The sequence below is a fragment of the Phyllostomus discolor genome, chromosome 8 (assembly GCF_004126475.2).
Source record: "Phyllostomus discolor isolate MPI-MPIP mPhyDis1 chromosome 8, mPhyDis1.pri.v3, whole genome shotgun sequence".
In the NCBI taxonomy this organism is placed as follows: Eukaryota; Metazoa; Chordata; class Mammalia; order Chiroptera; family Phyllostomidae; genus Phyllostomus; species Phyllostomus discolor.
The window spans coordinates 72,532,380-72,559,775 of record NC_040910.2 but is presented as its reverse complement, the minus strand read 5'-3'; the positions used below and the strand labels follow the sequence as shown (position 1 = coordinate 72,559,775).

Here is a 27,396-nt window from a genome sequence, read left to right as displayed (position 1 = left end):
CTACATGCCAAAAAAAGAAGGAGAGGAAGAAATTGGACCCCTACTTCACACCATACACAAAGTCAACTGAAAATGAATCAAAGACCTAAATATAAGAACTAAAACTACACAATTTTTAGAAGAAAACTATCACAAAAGTGAAACAGCAACCCACATAATGGGAGAAAATATTTGCAAAGGTAATGGAAATACCTTTATACCATTATACCTTTATACCATTACCAATACCATGGTAATGGACTTGTATCTAGCATGCATAAAGAACTCTTAGAATGCAATCACAAAAGGATAAGTAGCCCAATTTAAAAATGGACAGAGGATTTGAATAGACATTGTTCCATTGATTATATATAGGTAGCCTACAGGCACATGAAGACATGTTTAATATATTTAGTCATGAAAATGAAATACCACAAAATCACAAGATACCACTTTATACCCACAAAAGTGGCTAACATAAAAAGACACAGTTACAAGTGTTGACAAGGATGTGGAAAAATAGGGACCCTCATGTACTCCATGTGAAAGACTGCAGTCACTTTGAGGAGAGTCTGGCCGTTTCTCAAATGATTAGAGTTGCCATGTGACCCAGTAGTCTTACTCCTGAATATATACCCAGGAGAAGTAAAACCTGTGTCCACACAAAAACTTGTGGATGAATGTTCATGTCAGCATTATTCGTAACAGCTGAAGAGCTCCGTATCTGCCAAGTGATTAAATAAAATATCCATACAATGGAATATTGTTCAAGAATAGAAAAGAATGAAGTGCTGACATGGGTGAACCTTGAAAGCATGATGCTAAATGAATGAAGCCAGTCACAAACAACTACATGTTGTTTGCTTCTGTTTATATAAAAATGTCCAGATTAGCCCTGTAATTAGCCCCCAGTAGAGGGGGCCCAAGAGGCAACTGCACATTGATGTTTCTCTCCCTCTCTTTGTCCTTCCCTTCCCCTCTCGCTAAAAATAAATAAAATGTTTTTTAAAAATGTCCAGATTAGGCAAGTCCACAGAGGTAGAAAATAGAGTAGTGGTTGTTGCCTACATCTTGGGGGATTGGCAGAAACTAGAGAGTGATTATTAACAGGTAAGGGGGCTTATTGCTTATATAGTTCTTTCTTCTTTTCTTTCTTTCTTTTCTTTTTTTTTTTTTTTTTAAGATTTAGGGGAAGGGAGGTACAGAGGGAGAGAAATGTCCTGTGAGAGAAACATTGGTTGGTTGCCTCTCACATGCCCCTAACCAGGAACCCGGCTCACAACCCAGGCATGTGCCCTGGCTGGGAATTGAATTGGCAGCCATTTGGTTTGCAGGCCAGTGCTCAATCCACTGAGCTACACCAGCCAAGGCTACTTGTACAATTCTTTTAATATACTAAAAACCCATCTTTTATTTTTTTCCATCACCATTTATCCCCCCTTTACTGTTTTCCACCTCCACCCACTTCCACAGCCCCCTTGAATTGTGTGCTTTAAATGGGTGAGTTGTGTGATGTTGTGAATTATATTTGAAAAAGCTCTTGCAAAAATAAAATTGGCCCTGCCTGGTGTGGCTCATTGGATTGAGTGCTGGCCTGTGAACTGGAGGATCACCAGTTCAATTCCCACTCAGGGCACATGAATGGATTGTGGGCCAGGTCCTCAGGGGGCATGTGAGAGACAACCGATTAATGTTTCTCTCACACATCAATCTCTCTCTCCCTCTTGTTCTCTCTCCCTTCCCCTCTCTCTAAAAATAAACAAAATCTTAAAAAAGAAAGAAAATTGATGTGGACAAGGAGAGACTCTGAAAAGAAATGATTTCTTGAATCCTTCCCCTCAGTGAAACATTTCTGTGTTTAGAAACTTGACCAAGGAAAACCCACTATCCATCTTGGGGCAGAAATCTAGACCCTTATGTTAAGGAGATTTGTGTCACAAAGGCATAGTCCTTAAGAAGCAGTGGTCTGAGACAGGAACTTAATTGCATTTAACTAATATTGTCAGCATTTTAATTTGGAGACTTTCTGTTTCAATTAACTTATACAACATGATAATGCTTTCCTTTGTAGATGAAGAAGACAAGGATAGTTTGCAGGAACTTGCTACTGAACAGAAATGCTTTGTAGAACATATCCTTTGTACAAAGCCATTGCCATGCAGGTGAGAACTTCTCTCCTGTCCACACAGGTGACAGTTGTTGTGTCAGTACTCCAGGTACGTCTGTACATTACACTCCCATGCACACTCTCCACGGATAACAGTTGTGTCAGTACTCCAGCTAAGTGTATATACATTACATTCACCAACTGTCTACACAGATAACGTTGTGTCAGTAGTCCAGGAACCTGTGTTTACACATTACACTCATGCAGACTCACCCCGAGAGTATCAGTTTATCAGATGTTCATCCAAAGCTCGGCCCTGTGTCCTGACCACTCCACACACTGTGCCCTCCGTCTGGAGGGTATTTTTGTAGTTGCAACTGTAGTTTTCGGTCTTCACTTGGCAAGCTAATTATTCTTTCTGATCATGATGTCAGTTGTTCAGAAAGGGTTCCATGATTCCCCAGTCTAACTTAGGGTCCTCCTGTTATTTTCCCTTTTTTTGGTAGTACGTTAAAGTGGATGTTTGTGTTTCGGTAATGTCTTGTCACCACTACTAGAATGTATGTTTCTACATTCTAGTAGTTAGAATGAGGGTAGTTAGAGCAGAAACCATGTCTGTTTCTTCCTGTTTACTGCCCCCTCCTGTCTGTGTGCTCACTGTCTGACAGTGCCTAGTGGAGAGTCAGAAAGTATTTGATGACTGGAATAGGGGAGATATCTAGAATGATTCCCAGGTTTCTACCTGGCATAACTGGGTTGATGTGGTGCCTCTGAGAAACATGGGACATAGGAGAAGGTCTGTTTGGGAAGACAGGAGGTGTGTTAATGGAGACACTTGGAGTTTTCCGTTCCTATAAGAAAGCCAAGTGGAGCTGCTCAATGGCCTATTGGACATATAGCTCTGGAGTCTGCAGTGATCTGAGCTGTAATGGCATGGATGTGGGACTTGTCAGCTTTGGAGCTAAGAATATGGTGGTTACTCAGAAAAGAGCCTAGAATGAGAAGGGGAGACATAAGGAGAGCCTTGAGCAACGTTTTCTTACAGTCAGTGAGGGGAGATAGAAGAGCCCAGCCCAGGAGGGAAACGTGAGTCAGGGGCTGTCAGAAAGACTGAAGGGGAACCTGAAGAGAGATGTCAAGGACACCGAGGAGGAGGAGGAGGAGGAGGAGGAGGTCTCCAAGAGCAGGCAGCGTGGGCAGGAGTGTGAAGTGAGCACATCAGAGCAGCAACGAGTCTAGACTTGGCAATATAGGGCTTCGTCTAGAACCGTAAGGAAAACAGTAGGGGTTTGGGGTGGATAGCACCAGATTAAAAAGTGCATGGGGAAAAGATTCAAAATTCCACTTATGTGTATTTCAAAAAACAGGTAAAATTAAACAGTATCTCTTAGGAATACATAGATATAAAAAAACTATTGTACTAAAGCAGAGCAAGAACATGAGTGTCATAAAAGTCAGAATGATGATTACCTCTCTGAGGAGTGGAAGGCTGTGATCAGGGAGGGTCGTACAGGAGGTCCCAGGCCACTACACCATTCTAATTACTGACCTAGGTAATGGTGAGAGTGCATCTGTGCACTATTCTATGTGTAGATTTCACACTGCAAATATAAAATAAAAAGTATCAACCTCCCAGACTCCCTCTTCCCACCACCCCTCTTACAGGTTACAATTTAAAGACTGCTGATTCTAAAGAGTATGGGAGAAAAACTATGTTAGAGGGAGCTTGACATCATAGTAGGGAGTGTTCTGAATGAAAGATGTGAGCATGTTTGTAAGCTGAGGGTAGTTAGACAATAGGGATCTTGTGTGACTGCAGTTGATGGAGCAGTACTCAGGAGGTGAGAGGGTGGCATCGGCAGTCCAGGGGCAGGAATGTGCCAGGGTGAAGGTGAGCAGTGTGTTCGCAGGAAGGACATTTCCTCCCTGAGGTCTGCAGTTTTCAGTCTCTTTAGTGAAAGAACCAAAATTCAGAGGGAGATGTAAGCTGTGCACTGTAAAACTAAGTCCTGTGATATAGATGTTGGGCTCCACTGGATTTTTAATGTGAGATATACTGACATTCTCTTCGGTCCACAGTTTCTGAGTACTTAATCCGGGTTGGGCCCTGGGCTGGGCCCTGGGCTGGGCATACAGAGATAGCTGGGGCTTCTGGGCAACTTGGGACGAAGACAGGTAAACCATTAACTTCACTGTATCATGGTAACTGCTGAGATAACGGTGAGCACCATGAGGCTATGGGTTCCTGAGTGACTTATAAGTCAAATGGTTCTAGACTGTTAAGTGACAGCTTGTTTGAAACCAATCAAAGCTGTAAGCATTACAGGTTCCCAAGTCAACAGCTTTGCGGTTATTGCACTAATAGCCCAGGCCTGAGAGGGCAACAAACCTCGGCCATGTCATAACTTTTGGATCCATTGCATTTGCTGTTTAACTTAACTGTGCCTGTGTGTTTTTCCAGGCAGCCAGCTCCAATTCGAGGATTCTGGATCGTCCCTGATATTCTGGGGCCCACGATGATCTGCATAACCAGTACCTATGAATGCCTCATAAGGCCTTTGTTGTATGTATCATTTTGAATTCCCCATACAACTTGTTAATCCCGCAAAATCTAGGCTGGGAAAATGCCCTCAAAAACCCACTTGAAGATACTTGAATTCTGCTTTGGCTTCTGACTTGAGGGTTGGAAAGGTAGTTAAGATAGGATTTATTGTAGGCCTGATTTCTGGTTTTCTTCGGCTACCTGAGAGTTAAGAGCTTTACTTCAAAGTGTGGGAATGAATACTAAAATTAAGTACTGAATCCCATTAGTACGAATTAAAACAGTGAATTTTTATTGTGTTCTAACTATGTGCCAGGCTTAGAAGTGAAACAGCAGATACCTGCATTGGCCCCTGTAAAGCAGAGCAACCCTGTAAGGACAGCACCATTAAGCCCATCTGGTAAAAGAGTCAGGGCTCCTGTAGGTTCAGTAGGTGCTGAAGTAACACCTCGAGCGAGGCTGCAGATACAGGGCTTTCTGACTCCGAAGTCCATATTCAACTTGAATTTCTCCACTTCTGCCCAGCTCAGAGGGACATCACAGAATACGTAAACTCTGGAAATCTTCCTTCTTATGGAACTCGTATTAAGCTCATATACCATTTTTATTTTCAACAGCCCTGGAATATCATTCTGAGTTTCATAAATGCAGGAATAGGAGTCCCTAAAAAGCCACCAGTGTTGAACACTAGACGCCCCCATCCCACCCCCAGGGTCTTTTGGTGTCATTTCAAAGCATGTGCTTCTAGATACTGACACAGTTTGAAATACTGCTATGAATTTACTATCCTTTAAAGAACTCGTGTACTCTTTGAAGATTGACAAGTTACGCTATCTGGAAAGGAAAATAATTCCATATCAGTTTTTATTACCTATACTCTAAGTGACTTAAAGCTCTAACAAGACTAAACAAAAGCAATAAAATCAATGAAAAAAAATTTTCATTATTTTTTTAAACGGGGGGAAGGGGGAAGAACTAGAGGGAAAGAAATATCAATTGGTTGCCTTTCACATGCTTCCAACTGAGGACCTGGCCTGTAACCCAGGCACTTGCCCTGACTGGGAATCAGACCAGTGAGTGAGTGACCCTTCTGTTTGCAGGCCGGTGTTCAGGGCACTTAGCCACACCAGGCAGGGCTCAAGCATATTTTTAAAAACTCATCGTACTTTTAGTGAAATAAGACCTACTCACACGAAGTTACTCCGGAATAAAAACATGAATCCCAGAGGGAAAAAATACTCTGAAATACTAGTCATCTAGATACATTTAAATACTGTTTTCTGCTAGCTCCCTGAAATACAAGTTATCTATAATGTGATATTATTCTTTAACAAGTTCCCAGATTATGGTTGCGTTCAAAGTCAATCACCATGCTAAAGTTGCAGTCTTTCCAGCTTTCTAAAATTGTCATTGTGATATCTGTAATATTTGAGTGAATGTAATTTTTAGAAATCAAGTTACATAGAAATACAGTTTTTACAGCAGTTACCTTGGTGGATATTGGTTTTGATCAAACCCAGACTATACCTAGGAAATGAGTGGTTCCTTTATATTTGTGCCTCTGGTTTATAACTGGTTCTCAAGCCCTTGCATAAGTACATGGTGAATTTATACTTTTGTGCTGCCTTGATCTTTACAAAGATTTTGGAGTGACAGAGTCCAAAATGTTTTGACAAATGGTAGCATTGGTTGAATAAGGTTTCACAGGGAGCTGTCTTCAAGGGAGAAAGCATGCATTCTTGTATTTTCCCACAAGTAACACTGTGTAATGAGGACTAAGGTGGCCTATCCTTTCCCATAATACAGTAAATGACTCCTGGTAGATTGTATTTTATTTATTTTGCAGAAGCACAGTCCATCCAGCGTCTCCTCCACTGCTTTGTACTCAAGAAGATGTTGAAGTGGCAGAGTCTCCTCTCCGAATTTTAGCAGAAACCCCGGATTCCTTTGAAAAGCACATAAGAAGCATTTTGCAACGTAGTGTTGCAAACCCAGCATTTTTGAAGTATGAGGCTTGGGTTATAGGTTTTAAGAACTGGTTCCCTTCTGTTTTTCTAATTACTGTTCATTCTTTCTGTTCTCAACTACTGATTTCATTTTATATATTTTTTACTATGTTGGAGCTGGGAGAAACCCAGGGCATATTTAATCAGTTAGTGAATAGTCAAAATAGATATAGAGACACTTGAGAACGAGAAGCACAAGTATGAAAAGGGGAAAAAGCAGCTATGACTTGAGTCTATTTTTAGTTGTTTTGCTAAGCTACAGACTGTAATGGTAGAAACCTTTTTTAAAAGATCATCTGAAAAAGATACGGCCCCTCCTCCTGAAGAATGTCTGCAGCTCATCAGCAGAGCCACCCAGGTGTTCAGAGAACAGTACATTCTTAAACAGGACCTGGCAAAGGAGGAGATTCAGCGGAGGTAGGATGGCCTTTGCTCACGTGCCACCAGCTCCTGGCCGGTAGCTGACTGTGTGTGTAATGGCCTAGACCTGGCTTCCAATTAAATTTCATTTTTTTGCTTTTGAAGGGTCAAATTACTATGTGACCAAAAAAACAAACAACTGGAAGATCTCAATTATTGTCGAGAGGAAAGGTAAGGGCCAAAACTAGATGAAAAAAGACACTTCAGTAAGACTGGACCTGCATCTTACCCTAAAATACTGGGTAACATTAGCTGGCTTCACTATCAAGGTGGGCCCTCAGAGTCTCGTTTTTATGCCATTAGGAAAAGTCTGCGGGAAATGGCTGAGCGTTTAGCTGACAAATATGAGGAAGCTAAGGAAAAACAAGAAGACATCATGAACAGGTCAGTGGGTTGTAGAACATTCAGTTACCTGCTCAGGTATAACTAATGCTGTTAAGTACTCAGATGCTAACACTGTTAGGAAAATGGGCCTAGGGTGTATCCTTTTAGGCCCACAGCACTGATGTGATTCCCCTGCCTCTCTTCTGAGATGTGTATCAGGGAAGACAGTGCGGTGGTCCCCCAACCATCCTATGCGGCCTCCCTCACACACCATGAATTAGAGCTTTAGTTATAACTATTTCCCTGAGTAACAGAGACTTTAAGCTGAGATGTTTTCTTGCCTCTTGTAAAGGATGAAAAAAGTACTTCACAGTTTCCATTCTCAGCTGCCAGTTCTCTCTGACAGTGAGAGAGACATGAAGAAGGAATTACAGCTGATACCTGATCAACTTCGACATTTGGGCAATGCCATCAAACAGGTGGGAATGGATGCAGGTGGCTAAATTTTGTACTTGTGTTTGTTCTACAGAAAATTTTATAAAATGTAAAACAATACTGTGAAAATGAGTAGCAAACCATAGCTAAACATCTATGTATCTATGTTCTGTTTGATGCTTTAGGTTACTATGAAAAAAGACTATCAACAACGGAAGATGGAAAAGGTACTGAGTCCTCAAAAACCCACCATCAGTCTCAGTGCCTACCAGCGCAAGTGCATTCAGTCCATCCTGAAGGAGGAGTAAGTAATTCCGCCCAGATAAGATTACTTAGCATTTACACATCAAGTAATTCATAAAATAGGGGCCAATGATAGATGAGGGCTTAAGAGATGAGCGTGGTAGACCAAAAACGAAGGCTTTATTATAAAGAGATTTCGCTGACCAAGGTAGTCCCCAGTGAATATGCTAAAAAATATTTCTAGCATTTGCAATACTGTTTGCTACCATTAGCCTTAAATGTGTAGTAAATACCATTACTATCTGTCTGAAACCTTAACTTTAGCAAAGCACTTCTAATTTCAACATTACTAACTAGCTTAAATTCTTAATCAGTGTTAATGACTTACTCATTTGTTGTGTTCTCAAAAGTGACTGACTTTATGATTTTACAGGGGTGAACACATAAGAGAAATGGTGAAGCAAATTAATGATATCCGAAATCATGTAAACTTCTGACACCACCAGGAACAGATTCACACCTGAAGTTAAACACAAATGAAGGCTTGAGCTCATACTTGTAAAACAAACAGGTAGCATAATCTAATTTATAAAGAGGCACTTGGATGAGCTTTGGTGTGGTTGTTCATCATTTTTATACTTGTTTTATAATTATTAAATAAATGCTTTTATTTAAACGTTGAAATGTGCTTTATATATAAGCTCAAGGCAATGATTATTTTCAGCAAAAGCCTAGGATTAAAAAAAATTTTTAAAAGCCTGAGACTTTCCATGAACCCTGAGTATTCTCTATAGTTGAACAAAATCACAATTAAGAGTTCCATGTTCAAGTACCAGCACCAGAAATATGACTCTGTAGAGGGATAGGACCTTAGAATTCAGAGGAAAAGGCCACACAGTATACTAGGCAGCAGCTGTTTTAATTTGAACACTTTCTCCTTCAATACAGTTAAACAAACGGTTACATCTGAAATCTGCTTACAGCGGAGCCCACCATCCATAATTGCAAGGCCACTGCTGGCTCACTTCCACAGGCAGCATTACCTTCCAGACCCAAGTCTCGCTGTGCACTGGCGCCCTGGGAATACGTGTTTACTGAGTGAGTGTGAGGTACAAGTGTAAGACCTCAAAGGGAGAAAGAAACAAATAATTTCTTATGCAGTATATGGTTTTGCTCTCAGCTTTATTTTAGGTGACCTTTTTAAACCTGCCCATGTGGGTTCTGAAAGGTAATACTGTGTCTGCCTAGAAATGGCCAAGTGGCTGCCAGTTAAAAGCCACGTGGTAAGGTAGGTTTTAGGAAGTAAATCAAGTTAGACATGCGTGAGAAAAACATGTACAGACTGAGTACAAGCACAGGAACACTTATGAAACCCAACTGATCTTTCCCTTTGCCCAGACAGACTAAATCCCACCTCAGTTTCCCGAAAACCCAGTTTAAAATGTTTCTTGCCGGGATAGTGGCATAATGTTTGTTTCATACCAGAAACATTAACAAAATCTAGTCATAGTTTGGGTTTTTCCAGGTATTTTTCTCAACAAAGTGGCTTCCAACAGTCTGCATCTGCCACGATAGAGACCACCAAATGGTTCCCTGATCATGATTTTATTGTCCCAAAACCACCTTACAAAGGCAAATATCTGCAGTATCTCAGCAGAGCAGTTCCCTAGGAGGTACAGTTCAGTTCAGGAAGATTAGGAATTACCCTGCCTGGTTATAGTGCCAATTTTAATATTCTGAGACAAATTAGCTCAGGGCTTATCCAAGGGACTATTTTACATAATTTAAACTGATTGTATTTTGGAATTATTAAAATTCCCTGTAACTCCATGAGGATGTATGTTTCCTTTATCTAAACCAAGTAGCACTTTATACGAAGGGACTTTAAACCAATTCAAATAATATTTCATGCATGCCAGGCCTATAGCACTATTTCCATAATTCATATTTACTTTTAAATTCATTAATCATGAATGCAAGACTACAACAACAACCCAAGGAATGAGGTATGTAGTCCTTGTCCCATGGAAGACAGGAGCAAAGATCTTTAGGGCTAGTCCATACTTCATTAATATCAAAGACCATTCACTATGAACTGTAGTTGACGGTGGCTTTCAATGAGCCAAACAATCTACTTAATCCACTTAATTACCGTAAGGTTCCTTCAAGTACCCTGCTATTATATAACACCAATCACAAAAATTATTTGAAGACAACTTCACTTTTGAACCATCTGTATCATGAATTAAACAATGTAGGCTCCCACTGGCTCACTGCAGCGGTGAACAGCCAGCTGGAACCCATCGTGCTTCCTGCACGAAGGCTACGGCCAAAGCAGCCTGTTCACTGATGCTTTCTCCACACAGGAAAGGAATCGAACCTCACAGAGATGACATAGCACATTTCCAAACTGATCAACGTACCAAACAGGTTTCCCCCAACTTCATAAGCATCATCACACTCCAGGTCTAAATTATAAAAGAAAAAACGGTAGGAATCTTTCAAACACCGTTATCGCCATTTTCGTATTTGACACTTGAGAAACAATACTCAGGCCCATTGATCTGAATTGAAAATAAGCAGCATATTTATAAATTTATAGTAGATGTTGTCAGACATAGTTTGGTTTGTTGTTATATTCCCCACAGATCCAATAACAAAGTTTTCAAAAGAGTAGCTGGTACCAATTCAGCTTAAACCTGGTACCTGTGGGCCCGCAAAATTCATCCAGGTAAGAGAAAAAGTGCTTCCAGTTTCTTGTGCTTTTCCTTTAACTTCAATTTCCAATACATACAGCCCAACCAAGTTTACAAATTCTCATAATTCAGTTCTTGAATTGGTTTTGTTTGCCACTTCTTAATGGTTCTCAGGCAAGTTTCAGTAGCATTTAAGGTCCTTCAAAGCAATTAAAATAGTTAAAAAGAAAACATGAGCTAGGAAATACAGTCACTAGCCAATGGCCTGCTCTCCAACTTCATATTTTAATATAAAATATTCATACAGCATACTACACGTGTCTCGCTAGCTGAATACTGTTACTGATGTACTCTAGATAACAGAAAAAATTATTTCTTCCAAGATGTATAAACAGGAAATGTAATTCCAAACACTACTGGGATGGTGCTTTAGGGCAGGGAAATGTTGGATAAACAGGCAAGGAAACAGCACTTTCTCCATCACCAAATCTGATCCACACCTGCTGGAATCAAGTCTTGAGTCTTGTTCGTGTTCCCATTTGAAAGGTCTTTTTGCTGCAAATTAGCCTGGCTGTTTGCTGTTCCTGTGCTGTGGTCTTCTCCCACTAGAAACAAACATTTCTCCAGTCTTCCTTTTTTTGTGACTTCTTTAGTTAAGAGTTAAATAATTAATGTTGCTCTAAAGATGAGTTAAAAACCGAAAGTGCAGGCTACAGTCCTGCTGTGACAGTGTCATGTATCAGGGAGCTGGTTAATGTCTGTCAGTTTGGTGTCATTCAGAATTGCCCGGACTCTCTCCAGGGAGTCTGCTTGCCGGATCCGTTCTAACTGCACCTGGAGAAACAATACAGCAAGCTAAGTGCAGATGGCTCCTGCCTCAGTTTTCTGAAATTTACTTTGTTTAGATGAGATGGAGCAATTCCTAAAAGTTGCTGTGTAGCAGACCCAGGGTAAGGTGCTAGGACTATGGAGGTGAATGAGACCCAACTCCTGACCCCTGAGAACCCACTTTTCTTGGGGGGGCAGGGGGGATTAAAGAAAATTTTGGCACAATATGCTAATGTCAGTGTAAACATTCATGGAGCGCCAAGGCCGCACAGGGTTGGGTGAGGACAAAGTTAAGCTGAACCTGAAAAGGAACTGGGGTGATGAGACCATGATGCTTACCAGAGGGACTACCATGCTGTGGGCAAGGAACCACAAGTAGTTAAAATACACTAGAACAGGAGTGTCAAACTCATTTTCACTGGGGACCACATCAGCCTCACAGTTGCCTCCAAAGGGCCAAATGTAATTTCAACTCCTTAACTATTAAGGAGTAGTTACATTTATCCTATTACTACTATAGTTACAGCCCTAAAATTATTTCGACCCTTTGAAGGCAACCATGAGTCTGATGTGTCCCCCAGTGAAAATGAGTTTGACACCCCTGCACTAGAACGTAAAATGTAAACTGTAAGGTAGAACAGTGAAAAAAGTGCAGGGGTAGATCTGGGTTGTGAAGGGCCTTACATGGTATGCTAAGAACTTTATATTTGACTCTTAAGGACAACAAGGTAGAGAGGGAAAGGGCCACAAGTCTGAAGTATACACTTCATTTTTGGCTTGAATGACCAGGCAGGTGTTTGGGCTGGGATAGGGGCAGCCACAGTCTATCCTGTAGCTACTGTCAGCAGCCAAGTCAAGGACTGGCAAGTTCTGGGTACTAAGACCCATGCCTTGGTGCTCTAAGAGTTCTCCAAATGCCTCACCTGAAGGGTCTGAGAAAGCTTTACAAAATCTCTCTGGACTTGTTCGCTGACATCTAGTTCTGTCTGCAACCTCTGAGCTTTGTTCTTCTCTTCAAACATTAGTTGTTCAATAGTGACCTAGAAAATACAAGTTTTTAATTAAGATTGTCAAAAAGTCATGGGTCAGAACTGCCTAGGTCCCTCAAGTGAAGTCAGTATGAAAGCCAGAAGAAAAAATGACTGAAGTGCTGCACACGTACTGCACGCGCACACACGGTCACCCCTCACGCCAGCAGCCTAGTGACTGGTTAATCATCAAAAAGCAGCTGCTAGGATCAGTAGCTACTACAGCAATAGGGACAGAAACTTGGGGGACTTCCTCTGACAACCACGACAGTCAAGCATATGAAAATTCTCAGCAAGGACACACCAGGCTGTCTCCACTTCAGTAGGACCATGTGGCAGCATCTCTATAAACAAAGGACTATCAAATACCACATGCAGTTTTTTTACACTTAAAGGTCTAGCCACACACACTGTTTCTAGGAAAACTTCCCCACAATTAGCTTCATCACTTTTATTCTAACGGGAATAATGAAAAGTTAGGCAGTCTATATGGTTCAATGAGTATTTGACAAGTCAAATGGAATCACACTTCTGAAGCAGTGTGTCTAGTTATGAGCAGGGACACACTTGCTCCGTGGCCCTCTCGCACAGTGCCTAAAAAGCTGTGAGGCCTGCGACACAGGCCCAGAGCTGGTAGTGTGCAGAGCTCACCCAACTCGGATGAGATCAGTTCATCTCATTTTCCTTCTGCAAGCAGAGCCTTGACAACTTTCAAAGGTGGCAGCATTTAAAGTAGCAATATGTATTTTTTAAATAGGCAAGATTTGATCCTACATTCTTAAGCACTGCTTATTAACTATAAATTACCAACAAAAATATCACCTTAGCAGTAGTTTCTTTTTTTAACTGTTCTTCCAAAGTGATTTTCATTTCCTGAAGGCTCTCAAGCTGTTGAGACTTCTCTCTCAAGGTGGACTCCAACTGCAAAAGAAAGAAGAAAGCTGAGAGACTTACTGCAGGTGACAGCACAATGCCTGGAGGAACCTGAGGCCCGGAGAACGATAGTCTGAGTTCTCAGGCTTTGCTTGTATTGTTCTTCTCACCCTCTGGTCTCTGTGAATCTTTTTATTCTTCACCCATTTCTTTCACTAAACATTAGGCACCTACTATGTTCTAAGGCCTGGAGATGGAGAAATCAGGAAAGACTGACATGTAAATAAATAATTTTGATATGTGAACATGGATGAAGAAATATTTAATTCTCCCAGAGAAGCTGGGGAAAGGGCTTCCTTGAAGAGATGACATTTGACCCTTAAAAGATGAAAAGTTTTACAGGGGGAAGAAAGAGGGATGGTAGGGAGTGGTGGAGAGAGATACTCCAAAAAGAGGGAATGGATGACATGAATAAAAAAGTGTCCAAGAATTGCGGTGAGTTTTTGCTGAGCTACAGGACAGTATTGGGGTCTTAGAGGCTGAGACTGGTGAGGCTAAGGAATAAGGACTTGATCCTGGAGGTAAAGGGAACCACTGCAGAGTTTTAAATCAGACTGGGACATTGTTTATAATTTTTAAAGACCATCGTGGTTTATTATGAAGATGGATTGGAACGGGATAAATTTTGGAGACAGCAAAAGAAGTTAGGCTGTTACAATGAGCCAGGTAAGAAATGAAGTCGGAACCCAAACTGCACTAGGAGTGGAAAGGATGGACACGATTAGAGTTCTGGTAAGTTCTGCCAATGCAACCCCAACAGCACAGAGGAGGCAGAAGCCAGACTGCATGGACAAGGGGTGACTGGGAGGTCAGGCAGTAGATATTACTCTTTCATGAACCTTGGCTAAAAAAGGAAGAAGACTGGTAACTTGATAAGTATAAGCCAAAGAGAAACTTTTCCCCTCTTAACAGGAAACACATGTAATGGCAAGACTGATCACAAGGTAGAGGTTCAAGGCCCATGACTGGGAGGGCGGGGACTGAGAGGATGTCTGCAAAAGATGTGAGGGATTCTGCCAAAGCACAAGTGCAGTGATAGGAGACTGGTCAAAACCAGGTCATCTTCTCTGACGATACAGGAGACAGGAGGCTGGGAAGAAAAGTTAAGAGAATAAGTAACTGAGGGGATGAAGTGAGTGTGACTGACAGCCACTGTGAGGGAGAGAGGAGAGACAATGAAGACCAAACGAAAGGCTGACTAACACCTGAGGCCCAACTGATGGCCAGAATGTGCAGTGTGACTCATTCCAGGGGCATCAGCAGCTGGGGCAGAGGCAGAGCAGGTGCACACCGGGATTGCTCTGGAGTTGGGCAGTACCGAAGTCATGGGACCTGCAAGGGTATTGGTGGGAGACTAGTTGAAGCAAGCCACAGAAGATACAGATTATCAGGGAAGAAAGCAAAGCCATAAAGGAGTCACTAACACAGGAAGAAAAAGAAAAGTTCAGGAAACTGAAGGTCTGAATGAGGTACTCACAGACAGCCAGCTCGTGGGATTTAAGTACTGGAAGGATGGTAAACTAGGATCAGGGAACGGGGCTGGAGTGAGATGTCAGAGGTGGGGCTTGGCACAGCCAAGAGTATGTGAAGGAAGGGGTGGGGGAGGCAAAGGTCACTGAGGCCAGAGAGTTGAGTGGGGTCGTACTGAGGACTCTAAGCCAGCTAGAAAACATCACCTTCAATGTGTAACAGACTTTGTACATCTTTCTACTGTAGGTTTAAGTATGTATCATGTCATGACCATGCCTTGCCTGTCTTCCCACTATGGTGGAAACCCCAAGCTGCAGCCACATCTCCGTCTTCCCTGTACCTCTCTAGTCAACATGTGGCCTGACTCAGAGCAAACTGGCAATAATGGTCTCTATTATTATCATCCCTTTTCCCACTGTATTTTTCCCAGTAGACAGAAGTTCCTTGAAGGCAGGGACATGTCATAACTACATTTTATTCCCTGGGTCTAGCACAGTGGGATTCAATTAATTATAGGTTGCTGATGGGATTAACTTGAAACTCACCTGTCCTTTTTCTACTTTTATTCTTTCTAATTCAGCTTTTAAGCTAGAAATGGAAGCTAGAAGGAAAAAAAGATGCAGAAGCGTTAGCATTTATTATTGTGAATTTAAATCTTCTTACCACTCCCCCTTTCCTACCATAAGTTCAATCTCATATAAAGAAATTAAATATATATACTGAACACGGGGTAAAAAAAACCAACACCCTTTTCTCAAAATTATCAGCAACCAATCATCATAATAATCAAGCTCAGGGAAAGGCAGGGTCTATACAAATGAATACTATTATCATAAACTCCTACATTTATCAAATATCCACATCTATCTCTGGGTGTGCAGTGGAGATATTCCCCACAGGAGTCTTTTAACCCATCGAAGTTCTGCAAGGAGATCCCACCTATCTAGTCACATTCCCCAGGGGTCTGAGTTCAATTGTGGACTTTCCCACCTTTTAGTAATTGCCAGAGAGAGGCCATTTGTGCTCCTAAAAAAGACTGAGTTTGGGGTGTTTTTTCCCTCCCAATTATTGGATATATCAGGACATCTGGAAAAAGGGACTGAGCCCTTACTTAACTCTTTCCTATACTTTTCTGTTTTCCACATTCTATGACCATGTATTACTTCTTATAATCAGGAAAAAAAAGTTTTATTTAGTGCCTCCAATTCTAAACTACATCACTTTCATCTTCACCTATTTCTTCCTTGCAGTTTTCTATTTCTAATTGCAGAGTTTCTTCAAGGTTCTCTTTTAAACACTGTTCCGCCTGAATCTGCTCTTTTAGGAAAAGTATTTCCGCCTTCAGTTTTTCTTCCATGTGGTCTGCTGCTGTCCGCACATTAATGATATTCTCGCGGTATTTTAATACGAACTCTCGAAGTTCCTGGGTTCAAGAAACAAATGATTATTCAGTTTGTGGAGGGTGAAAGAAAAAAAAGAGAGACTAAAGACTTTCTGCAACCAGAATTTCAGATATGTGTTGTTTTGTTTTGTTTTGTTTTTAATTCTCACCCAAGGACATTTTTCATTGCCTTTAGAGAGAAAGGAAGGGAGAGAACAAGAAACATCGATCTGTTGCCTCCCACACACACCCCAACCAGGGATGGAACCTGCAACCTTTCAGTTTACAGGAGAGTGCTCCAATTAACTGAGCCACACCAGCCAAGGCTCAGATATTGTTTTAAATGGTTAAAAAATTAAAGACTTCCAATTCCATCCCACTTAGGGCTTCAAGGGGCAGGTATCATCCATGTCATGTTAACATTCAGCATATTATAGAAATAAGGCATTTCCAGCCAAAAAGTGTATACTGTGAACTACTTACTTTTCCCTCAAAATTGTTTCATAAGCAAAAAAAATTAAAATGTTAAGTGACTTACAATGTGGGATTCACCATGAATACCTTAGGAGCTTCTACTATTAATTGCTTAATTTGAGGAGAGTTAGGGTATAAGGACCAAAGAAACAAACTCAGAAACAAGTATGAACTCTAATAAGAAAAAAATTATTTACATTTTTTCATTCAACCACTTGTTGAACATCTACCACAAGCAAAGTACTATGTTAGACTAGAGGCAAGTATGACAAAGAATGGCTTTCTAAGGCGATCAGCTGTCTGTTATAATAAATTCAATTTAAATCTTATTTTTTCCCTAAATTTTTTGAAAGACTATTTATTTTTAAAGAGAGGGAAAGGGAGGGAGAAGAAGAGGCAGAGGAACATTGATGTAAAAGAGAAATACTGATCAGTTCTCTCTCATACGTGGCCCGACCGGGGATAGGGCCCGCAAGCCAGGCATGTGCCCTACCTAGGAATTGAACCAGCAGCCCTTTGCTTTGTGAAATGATACCCAAAGAGCTACAATAATCAGGGCTTCCCTAAATTTTAATTTTCTACTTTTAAGTCCTCCCAATTATATCATAAAACAACTCTAAAGCAAAAAACTGGGATTCTTAGATAACTAGCACATGTATGCAAATTAAAGAACAGCTGGAAAAATGTAAAAAACTGTAACAAGTGTTTCAAAATATTTACTGCACAAGTGGGTCTAAGAATCAAGGCTTACAGGCAAGACTGGTTATATCATTCTAGGCTTCTTGGATTTTTTTTTTTTTAATTTAGGAATAAACAGTTTCTAGAGAACATGGAAGAGAGGATTTTTTCCTGCCAAAGAAAAAATTTTAACAGAGGTGTTAAGTAGTATACAAAAACAAATAGGTCCCCAGAACTTTCCCCTGGATAAGATCAGTAGCCAGTTCAGAAAGGAGAGAGCTCTCTCTGGAGAGGACCAGTACCTGAGCTGAGGGTGGGGGTTGAGAGGGAAAGAGAGGAGCTAACGGCAAGGTAGGCAGGCCATGGAGCCCCTGTGAATGAGTAAAATGAAAACCAAAAATAATAGTGATGCTAAAGTGTACATACAGGAAAAAAGAATGAGGTCCAGATTGTAGAGGGTATAGAAGTAAGCTTAGGGAAAACTGTTACTTACAAAACTATACATTTATGTAATGTTTGATTTTTAAATAATTTTTAACAATTTTTAAAATAAAAGAAAAAAAGGATTTTAAGAACATTTTCCTATTTTGTTTTGAAAACTGCTCTAAGAAATCTCATTTCTGCCTATACTATCTGTAGTGTTTACATGGGTTTAGCCTAAGATGATATTTTTTAAAACATTAAACGATACTAAAATGTATGGTACTGAAGGTTGGAGAAAGCTAGGAGGTAGTTATGAATGTCTCCAGGAAACCTGGTTTGGCAACCCAGACTCACCCAACCACAGAAGAATGGAAGTGACTAGAAGTGTTGAAAAATCACTGGAAGTCAGAGGAAGGTGACTGTGGTATATATATATACCCTTTTAAGTGCTAAACAGAAAAACAGTACAAGAATCCAGCTTGGTGGTCCCTTCAAACATTTAATTTCTGGTGCATTCTCTATCTGGTCCTGCAAGAATAACGTACAGACCTTTAATTTGGCAAAGGATTCTTAGATATAACACTGACAGCTCTAGCAACAGAAGGAAAAAATAGGTAGCTTGGACTTTATCAAAATTAAAAAATTTTGCCCTGGCCAGCATGGCTCAGTTGGTTGGAGTGTTGTCTCATATACAGAAAAGGGTCATAGGCTTGATTCCTGATCAGGGTAGATACCCAGGTTGCAGGTTCGATCCCCAGTCAGGGCGTGTTAGAGAAGGCAACCAATTGATATTTCTTTCTTTCTCTTTCTCTCCCTCCCCTCCCCCACTCCTGCTTTCCTCTCTCTCTGAAAAGCAATACAGAAAAAAATGTCCTCGGATAAGGATAAAAAAATAAATAAAATGTAAATTTTTATGCCTCAAAGGACACTGTCAAGTGAAAAAGACAATCCACAGAATGGGAGAAAATATCTGCAAATACTAATTTACCTGATAAGGGACTTAACATGGAGAATATATAAAGAACTCTTATAACTCAATAAAAATGTTTAAATGAGCAAAGGATATGAATAGATATGTCTCCAAGGAAGATACACAAAGGGCCAATAAACATAAAAAGATGCTCAATGGACATTAGGAAAATGCAAATCAAAACCACAATGATACTACTTCACACTCACTAGGATGTCAATCATCAAAAAGTGAGACAGGTGTTGGTAAGGATGTGAAAAAATCCCCCAATAATTAAATACTAAGTTCTTAAATGACCCAGCAATCCTACTCCTAGGTTTATACCCCAAGAAAAATGAAAATACACACTCATATGAAAGCCCACACATGAATGTTTACAGCAACATTATTCATGATAGTCCCAAAGTGGAAGCAACCCAAATGTCCATCAACAGACAAAAAGATAACAAAATATTCAGTCATAAAAAGGAATAAAGGACTGATACATGCTACAACATGAATGAACCTTGAAAATAGTAAAATAGTATGCTATGTGATAAAAGCCAGTCACAAAAAGACTACAAATTGTATGATTCCATTTATGTGTCCAGCACAGTGCCACCTACAGACACTAAGTAGATTAGCAGTTGCTTAAGGCTGTGGGGTGAAGGAATAAAGGGTAAGGAGTATCTTTCTGAGGTGAAGAAAATGTTCTAAATTGACTGTGGTGATGGCCACATATCTGCGAGTACACTAAAAACCACAGAACTACACATTTTAAATGAGTGAATTACTTGGTATGTTAACTATCTCAATAAAGCCTGTTTAAAAAAAAAAAGAAGAATGTATAGCCATTTCAGAAAATGTACTTGTTTACACTTTTGATCATGTCGAAAATAAGTTACCTCTATAGTGTCTGGGAGAATGAAGTCTTCTGCTTGCTGTAATGACACATGCAAGCTATGCTTTCCCTGAAGACTGTCATTATCTTTTTGTAACCTCACCAGCTCTTCTGAAACCTGTTCCCGTGACTGCATCAGCACTGCCTAAAATAGAAACAGATACTAATCACAGCCAGAAAGTTAAATCCTATCTGCTGAGAGCTGCACCAGAGAAACACAAGGCCAAACCAAAGGAGGGCTGCGGATGGAGGGTACAGAAATCTCTTTAAGACTTGCAACTAGCAGCTCGGAGGTTTTTTGACTTGCAGTCTTTACATATATTGAGGCGGATAGCAATGAAGCAAGTTATCTGAGCTCCTCCTCCTGCTTCTACCAAAAGCCTGAAAGTAATGAATTTCTTCCCCCATATCCCTGAACTATAGAATGAACAGTATCTCTAGGTAGATGAAGGTGTCTGACACTAGGCTTACAACAAATAGAGCGCACACTCCCAGACAACTCCCATTTCCTGACAGAATGCATTCAACAGGAAGGGAGAAACAAAAAGCAGTGTTTTCATTTTCCATGATGTGTACCTACATTCAAGCTCAGGATTACTGCCCATGGCCTAAGAACCCCCCAAATTAGATATCATTAAGAGGGTATATGTTTAGGAAATATAGGGCCCTTGAGAAGCTCATTCTTAAATTGGGATAAGCTCCCACTTCTGCTTGCTGATGTATAAAATAATTTTCAGTACTTCACATGAATTTGTGTTGACATAAAAGTTATTCTAACTAATCTGAATATAAAATTCTACAAGAGTATTTAACTTCCACTGTTTTACATACATATACATACATTTAGATTACTCACTCATCCAATACTTATTTAGTAGCTACTACTCTCTGCTAGGTGTTTTGATGCCCATGGAGAATAAAAGACCAAGTGCCCTGCAGAAACTCATGGTACAGTGGAGGGAAAGGTAAGTAAACCAGAAATTACCAACTGTTCTACAAGTGCTGTGATACAGTGGGTAGAGCGATGATAAAAGGACACAGGGTACCCAACTAGTGGAGAACATTTCCCAGAGAAGGTGATCACTGGGTCCTGAAGGACAAATCAGTGGCTGGCAAGCAGGCAGGGTCATGCATAAACTTGGGTTAATTCTACTGGCTCTTACTTATCTTTAAATGAGAATCAGTTGTGCTTTATGCTCACTATCAACCCATTTACAACAAAATATTGGCATCCCACTACCTTTCAGATACAAAAGGGAAAGGATAATATGTATATATTTGCTTGTAAAGACAAAAAAACAAAGATGAAAAATAAATTTAAATGATCATGGATGAGAATGGATGAAAACAGGGTGAAAGAAATAGGGAATGAAAGTGAAACCTCTGATTATACATTTTTTTAGTTTAGATTTATGAACCATATTGCATGTTCAAAAAATTAATTTAAAAAAATCCAAAAATGTAATACAAATAAGAAACAAACAGAACTAACCATGTTATCAAATTGACAGCACAAGCACGGAGAGAAAATTCAAGTTAACTCACAGTACCCAGACCAAAAACCCTCACCAGAGGTACACTCTAGGGGCAAAAATAAATACAAAGAAATGTTGAACTTCACGTGGTCGGTTTGCTGTGGTAGGAATATTGATGAAATTATTTTGTCTCCACCTTAACCAAGTGATCAAATTTAACATTGCTAATAATGGAACCACCCATAAGATGCATGTATCTTGATGTTATAAACTTCCCACTGAATAATTTTATCTATATAGTATTCTTGACAAAATGTCTAACCTGAATCTAATCATGCAGAAATAATCAGACAAATGCATTCTATATGGTGATTGCTCTGGACTCGTAAAAAACATTAATGTCATAAAAACAAAATTAAAAAAAAAAAAGTGGGTGACTGTTCTAAATTAAAGGAGACTAAAGTGACCTAACAACAATATACAATACATGACGCCTGATTGGTTCCTGAATCAAAAAAAATTGAAACTATCACTAAAAAACAACCCAAAACTTTTAGGGATTATGTTACACTGAACAACAGAGGTTTAAATTGCACAGGTCCACTTACATGCAGATTTTTTTCAATAAATACAGAGTACTATATCTTTTCTTCCTTATGATTTTCTTAAGAACATTTTCTTCTAACTTAAGAATACAGTATATAATGCATAAACACACAAAATACAAGTTAATCAACAGTTTCTGTTACTGGTAAGGCTTTCAATTAACACCAAGCTATCAGAGAGTTGAAAGTTATATGTGGATTTTCAACTGTGCTGGGGTCAGCGTCCCTAACCCTCCTTGACCCAGTGGTGCAAGGGTCAACTGTAGTAGCAGTATAATAGTTATGCAGAACAATATTTTTTGTTCTTAGGAAACATATACTGAAATATTTAGGAGTATATGATGTCTACAACTTAATTCCAAATTGTTCTGAAAAATACACAGGGTGGGGGCAAAAGTAGGTTTACAGGTATGAGTACACGAAACAGAACTTATTCTTGTATTATTATTTATTATTATATTACTTTGTATATGAACTGTAAACCTGCTTTAGCCCCACCCTATATATACATTTATATGAAAGAGACCGAGAAACAACGGCAAGTATGAAAAAATGTGGCAACATATTAACTGCTAAATCTAAAAGATTTTATGAGTGTTCATTCCTTAAACCTCTCTATAGGTTTGAAATTTTTCAAAATAAAAAGTTAGGAGAAAATACTAAGATCCCAACATTATCATAGCTACTATTCTCTGAAGCAGCATAAGAAATTAAGTTTCTCAGTGTGTTGATTACTAGAGGGAAAGAAGGTCGGGAGAAGTAAACGAGGGCATATGGGGTTAAATAATGATGAAAGGAGACTTGATTTAGGGTAGTAAACATAACATACAATACATACATGATGTGTTATAAAATTGTACACCTGAAGCCTATATAATGTTATTAACCAATGTCACCCCAATAAATTCAATAAAAAAGGAACAAAAAGAAGTTGAGTTTTTCTTTCTTTTTTTTTCATTTTATTTATTTATTTTTAGAGAGGGAAGAGAGGGAGAGAGAGAGAGAGAGAGAGAGAGAGAGAGAGAGAGAGAGAGGGAGGGAGAGAGGGAGAGAGAGGGAGAGAAACATCAATGTGCAGTTGCTGGGGGTTATGGCCTGCAACCGAGGCATGTACCCTGGCTGGGAATCGAACCTGGGACACTTTGGTTCCCAGCCCGCACTCAATCTACTGAGCTATGCCAGCCAGGGCTTTTTTTTTTTTTTTAGATTTTATTTATTTATTTATTTTAGAGAGGGGAGGGAGATAGAGAGAGAGAGAGAAACATCAATGTGCGGTTGCTGGGGGTTATGGCCTGCAACCCAGGCATGTACCCTGGCTGGGAATCGAACCTGGGACACTTTGGTTCCCAGCCTGCACTCAATCCACTGAGCTACGCCAGCCAGGGCTGAGTTTTTCTTTCTTAACATAAAAAACTTCAAAGGTAATTTCAAGAAAATGGTAAGGTACTCAACCTTAATTTAAGTAATTCTTCAATGTCACCTACAACACATTCATTTTTAGAGGAATCAACTTTGTAAAATGTTGGCAAAAGCAATGGGTTTAAAAAGATGGTAAGAAAAAGATGAGAAGGGACAGAAGAATGTAAGAAGGCTAGCACTGAATCTTTGTCAGCATTTAACATTGTGGTTTTTAGATCAACAATTATTATTTTATATTGTCTAACTAATGAAAAATCATGAAATTCTCTATGGTCGATGATTAGGTTGAGATGCCTCCCCACAGACCAGGGCTAGTATTTAGGAATCAGCTCAAATGCTCTTTCAGATACTCTCCAATGCCAACCAAAACAAACCACTACCATACAACCCAAGGCTTTTTTTTGGTCATCCCTGAAAGAGCTGGATGAGAAGCAACTCTGTAGGATCACCCCAGCAGAGCCAACTATGCTATAACTTACAAAGGCCATCAGATGCAGGGTCTCAACTTTGAGAAAAAAGGTAAAATAAGGCAAATGTAGTCAGACTACTGAGGAGGCCCAAATCTGGGCAACTGTTTTGCAAAAGTTCCAGCAAGCTGTTCTTCAAGAAGCTCTCTACCCCACCCATCTCAAAATTAATGGCCTTCTCTAAGTTCCCCAGTACCACAGCAGTATGGTGCATTTTCATCATAACTCATGTGTAATTATGAGGCTATTTTAAGCAAATTAGCTGTCCAGGAAAAGCATGACTGCTTATAAGCTGTGCCTGCTAGGGCTTTGAGAGATTTCAATTTTTAGTATTTAGAACTGAAAATTAAACGGTGGTCCATAGTTTATTCTCTTTAGGTTTCCCAAATCTGAAAAATAAATAAGTGAAAAATTAGAATATTGGGGTTTTAAAAAAAAGAAATAATGTCTTTACATAATAATGTCTATATACTTTTGTCCATTACTGATGTTCTATAGGCCCTGGAGAACATGACAATAACCACTTTGGCCTGGGAGATAAACTCATATCAAAGAAGATTTCAAGACAGAACAAAAAGGACAATATTTAACATAGTTAATGTTTCTTTAAATGTTAACTTACCATCTGTTCCTGAACATCTCTCTTTGCTTGGGAAAACCCCTGTTGTAACTCTTCAAGTAAAATCTCAGATGCCTGGGCTCTTAGGACAAGTGCAGAGATCTTAAAAAAAAAAATGCATACGCAGAAAATAATAGTTAGGAAACTAGTTATTTTGAAACTAACCCGTCCATCTCTGCTTATTTAATGTACAGAGTTATATTAGTTCATTGTAACCCACTCATCACATTCAACAGATGTGTGTGCATCTGCTATGTACAAAGCCTCAGGCTTTCAGATGACACAAAGCAGTACCAAAGTCTCCAGGAAAGCGTGCTGCCATACAGGAGCAAACAGCATTGTATGGATCTCTAGACACAGATATTAATCCATGTGACCTAGTTATGAATATTAAAGGAGCTAAAAAATTAATAAAAATTGAAACTCTGTCCACAAAACATCACACAGTTTAAAGGATAAATTAATCTTTTCTGAATAGCTGAAATCTTCTAAGACGGTTAACAAACAGCAATAAACAAATGATTGCATCACTGAACTCCAAACTCCCTTGAATTAGTTTTAATGTTCCTTACCAAGGATTTATGTGAAAGTTGATGACTCATAAGAATTATAAAATAAATCAAAATAAACTTGTTCAAGCATTTAAAAATTATTGTCAGAATTCTGCTTCCACTTTTGGCCAAGGTGGAGGCGTAGGTAGACACACTATGCTTCCTCACACAACCAAAATAAGGACAAAAACAAATTTAAAAAGAAAAAACAACCAGAACTGACGTAAAATCAAACTGTATGGAAGTCTGACAATCAAGGAGTTAAAGAAGACACACTTATCCAGACCAGTAGGAGGGGTGGAGAAGGGCATCCTGGAAGAGAGGACTCACCACAAGGCTGCTGCTGGTGGGCAAAACAGCAGCTAGAGGACCCAGCGAGGCAGCTGATTGTGGACTAGGTGTCCCACATTAGAGTGCAGATAAACTGGGAGGAACAACTGGGGAGCGAGACAGACCGCACAACCCAGGGATCCAGCACAAGGAAATAAAGACTAAAAGCCTCTGACTGAAAACACCTGTGCGAATTGAGGTGGTAGCAGGAGAAACACCCAGCCTCACAGGAGAATTCACTGGAGAGACCCACAGGGTCCCAGAATGTACACAAGCCCATCCACACGGGGATCAGCACCAGAAGGGACCAATTTAATTGTGGGTAGCGGGAGAAGTGACTGAAAACCAGAGGAGAGCACTGCAAGCACCACTGTTCCCTCTCGGATCCCTCCCCAACATACAGCATCACAACACAGCGACCTGGGTTACCCTGCCCTGGGGAACACTTAAGGCTCCACCCTTACTATGTAACAGGCACAGCAAAACAAAAAACAAACAAACAAACAAACAAAAGGCCCAAATGAAAGAACAGATCAAAGCTCCAGAAAAAATACAACTAAGCAACAAAGAGATAGCCAACCTATCAGATGCACAGTTCAAAACACTGGTAATCAGAATGCTCACAGAATTGGTTGAATGTGATCACAGATTAGATGAAAAAATGAAGGCTATGCTAAGTGAAATAAAGGAAAATGTACAGGGAACCAACAGTGACAGGAAGGAAACTGGGACTCAAATCAACAGTTTGGAGTAGAAGGAAGAAATAAACATTCAACCAGAACAGAATGAAGAAATGAGAATTCAAAAAATGAGGAGAGGCTTAGGAACCTCCTGGAGATCTTTAAATGATCCAACATCTGAATCATAGGGGTACCAGAAGAAGAGGAAGAGCAAAAAATGGAAAATTTATTTGAACAAATAATGGAGAACTTTCCCAATCTGCCTAAGGAAACAGACTTCCAGGAAGCTCAGAGAGTCCCGAAGAACTTGGATCCAAGGAGGAACACACCAAGGCACATCATAATCACATTACCCAAGATTAAAGATAAGGAGAGAATCTTAAAAGCAGCAAGAGAAAAGGAGACAGTTACCTACAAAGGAGTGCCCATAGACTGTCAGCTGATTTCTCAAAAGAGACCTTATAGGCAAGAAGGGGCTGGAAAGAAGTATTCCAAGTCATTAAAGGCAAGTATCTACATCCAAGATTACTCTATCCAGCAAAGCTATCATTTAGCATGGAAAGGCAGATAAAGTGTTTCCCAAATAAGGTCGAATTAAAGGAGTTCATCATCGCCAAGCCCTTATTATATGAAATGTTAAAGGGACTTATCTAAGAAAAAGAAGATAAAAAATATGAACAGTAAAATGACAATAAACTCAGTTATTATCAGCCACATCTAAAACAAAAACTAAGCAAACAACTAGAACAGGAATAGAACCACAGAAATGGAGATCACATGGAGAGTTAGCAGCAGGGCAGTGGGAGGGGAAGAGATGGGAAAAAGGTACAGAGAAAAGTAGCATAGATGATAGGTAGAAAATAGACAGGGGAAGGTTAAGAATAGTATGGAAAATGTAGAAGCCAAAGAACTTATATGTATGACCCATGGACATAAACTCAAGGGAAGGAATGTGGGTGGGAGGGGGTGTGTAGGGCGGAGAGGAAAAAAGGTGGGGACAGGGAATGGGACAACTGTAATAGCATAATCAATAAAATATATTAGAAAAAGATAAAGAATTCTGCTTCTAGTAGTAGTGATTTGGGTAACATGTACCAACTTTTCTATTGAGGATTAGGAAAATGAGACCAAAATATTAAAGACATCTACTTGAAGGCACTGGAGAACAAAGCAAAAACAATGACAGGGCCCAGGACCAAAATAAGGACACTTGGAGTGATGAGTGCAGCATCTGGAACAGCTCTTCTCTAGAAGAATGTGCCAATTCCCAAAGAAACAGATGTGAGACTGAGAGGTTGTGCAGAGTGTTTGAGAGCCATAAGACAGGGTGGTAAAAGTTAAGAATCCAGGGTCCACTATGCAAAGGAACTCCTGGTAAAAACGTTGCACTTTATTTTTTTTTATCCCAACTCAAGGAAATGTTTTGTTGATTC

The 27,396-nt window shown here is 39.9% G+C and overlaps 2 protein-coding genes across 3 annotated transcripts in view; one reads left to right on the top strand and one right to left on the bottom strand.

Moving 5' to 3' along the window:
• Nucleotides 1-8,736, top strand: part of NUP88 (nucleoporin 88) — a 34,246-nt gene extending 25,510 nt beyond the window's left edge. For both annotated transcript variants that reach the window (XM_028534404.2, XM_036033200.1), the window contains 9 exons: nt 2,051-2,141; nt 4,548-4,649; nt 6,475-6,633; nt 6,926-7,051; nt 7,160-7,225; nt 7,358-7,438; nt 7,731-7,857; nt 7,999-8,117; nt 8,490-8,736. In XM_028534404.2, coding sequence (XP_028390205.1) covers nt 2,051-2,141; nt 4,548-4,649; nt 6,475-6,633; nt 6,926-7,051; nt 7,160-7,225; nt 7,358-7,438; nt 7,731-7,857; nt 7,999-8,117; nt 8,490-8,553 — 935 coding nt within the window. In that variant the 3' untranslated portion in view covers nt 8,554-8,736. The remainder of the gene's footprint in view (nt 1-2,050; nt 2,142-4,547; nt 4,650-6,474; nt 6,634-6,925; nt 7,052-7,159; nt 7,226-7,357; nt 7,439-7,730; nt 7,858-7,998; nt 8,118-8,489) is intronic.
• A 501-nt stretch (nt 8,737-9,237) lies between these two features.
• Nucleotides 9,238-27,396, bottom strand: part of RABEP1 (rabaptin, RAB GTPase binding effector protein 1) — a 110,643-nt gene continuing 92,484 nt past the window's right edge. The window contains exons 12-18 of the mRNA XM_028534697.2: nt 24,406-24,504; nt 19,822-19,962; nt 16,245-16,434; nt 15,557-15,612; nt 13,431-13,529; nt 12,504-12,620; nt 9,238-11,586 (exon numbers count right to left, since the gene is read on the bottom strand). Coding sequence (XP_028390498.1) covers nt 11,485-11,586; nt 12,504-12,620; nt 13,431-13,529; nt 15,557-15,612; nt 16,245-16,434; nt 19,822-19,962; nt 24,406-24,504 — 804 coding nt within the window. The 3' untranslated portion in view covers nt 9,238-11,484. The remainder of the gene's footprint in view (nt 11,587-12,503; nt 12,621-13,430; nt 13,530-15,556; nt 15,613-16,244; nt 16,435-19,821; nt 19,963-24,405; nt 24,505-27,396) is intronic.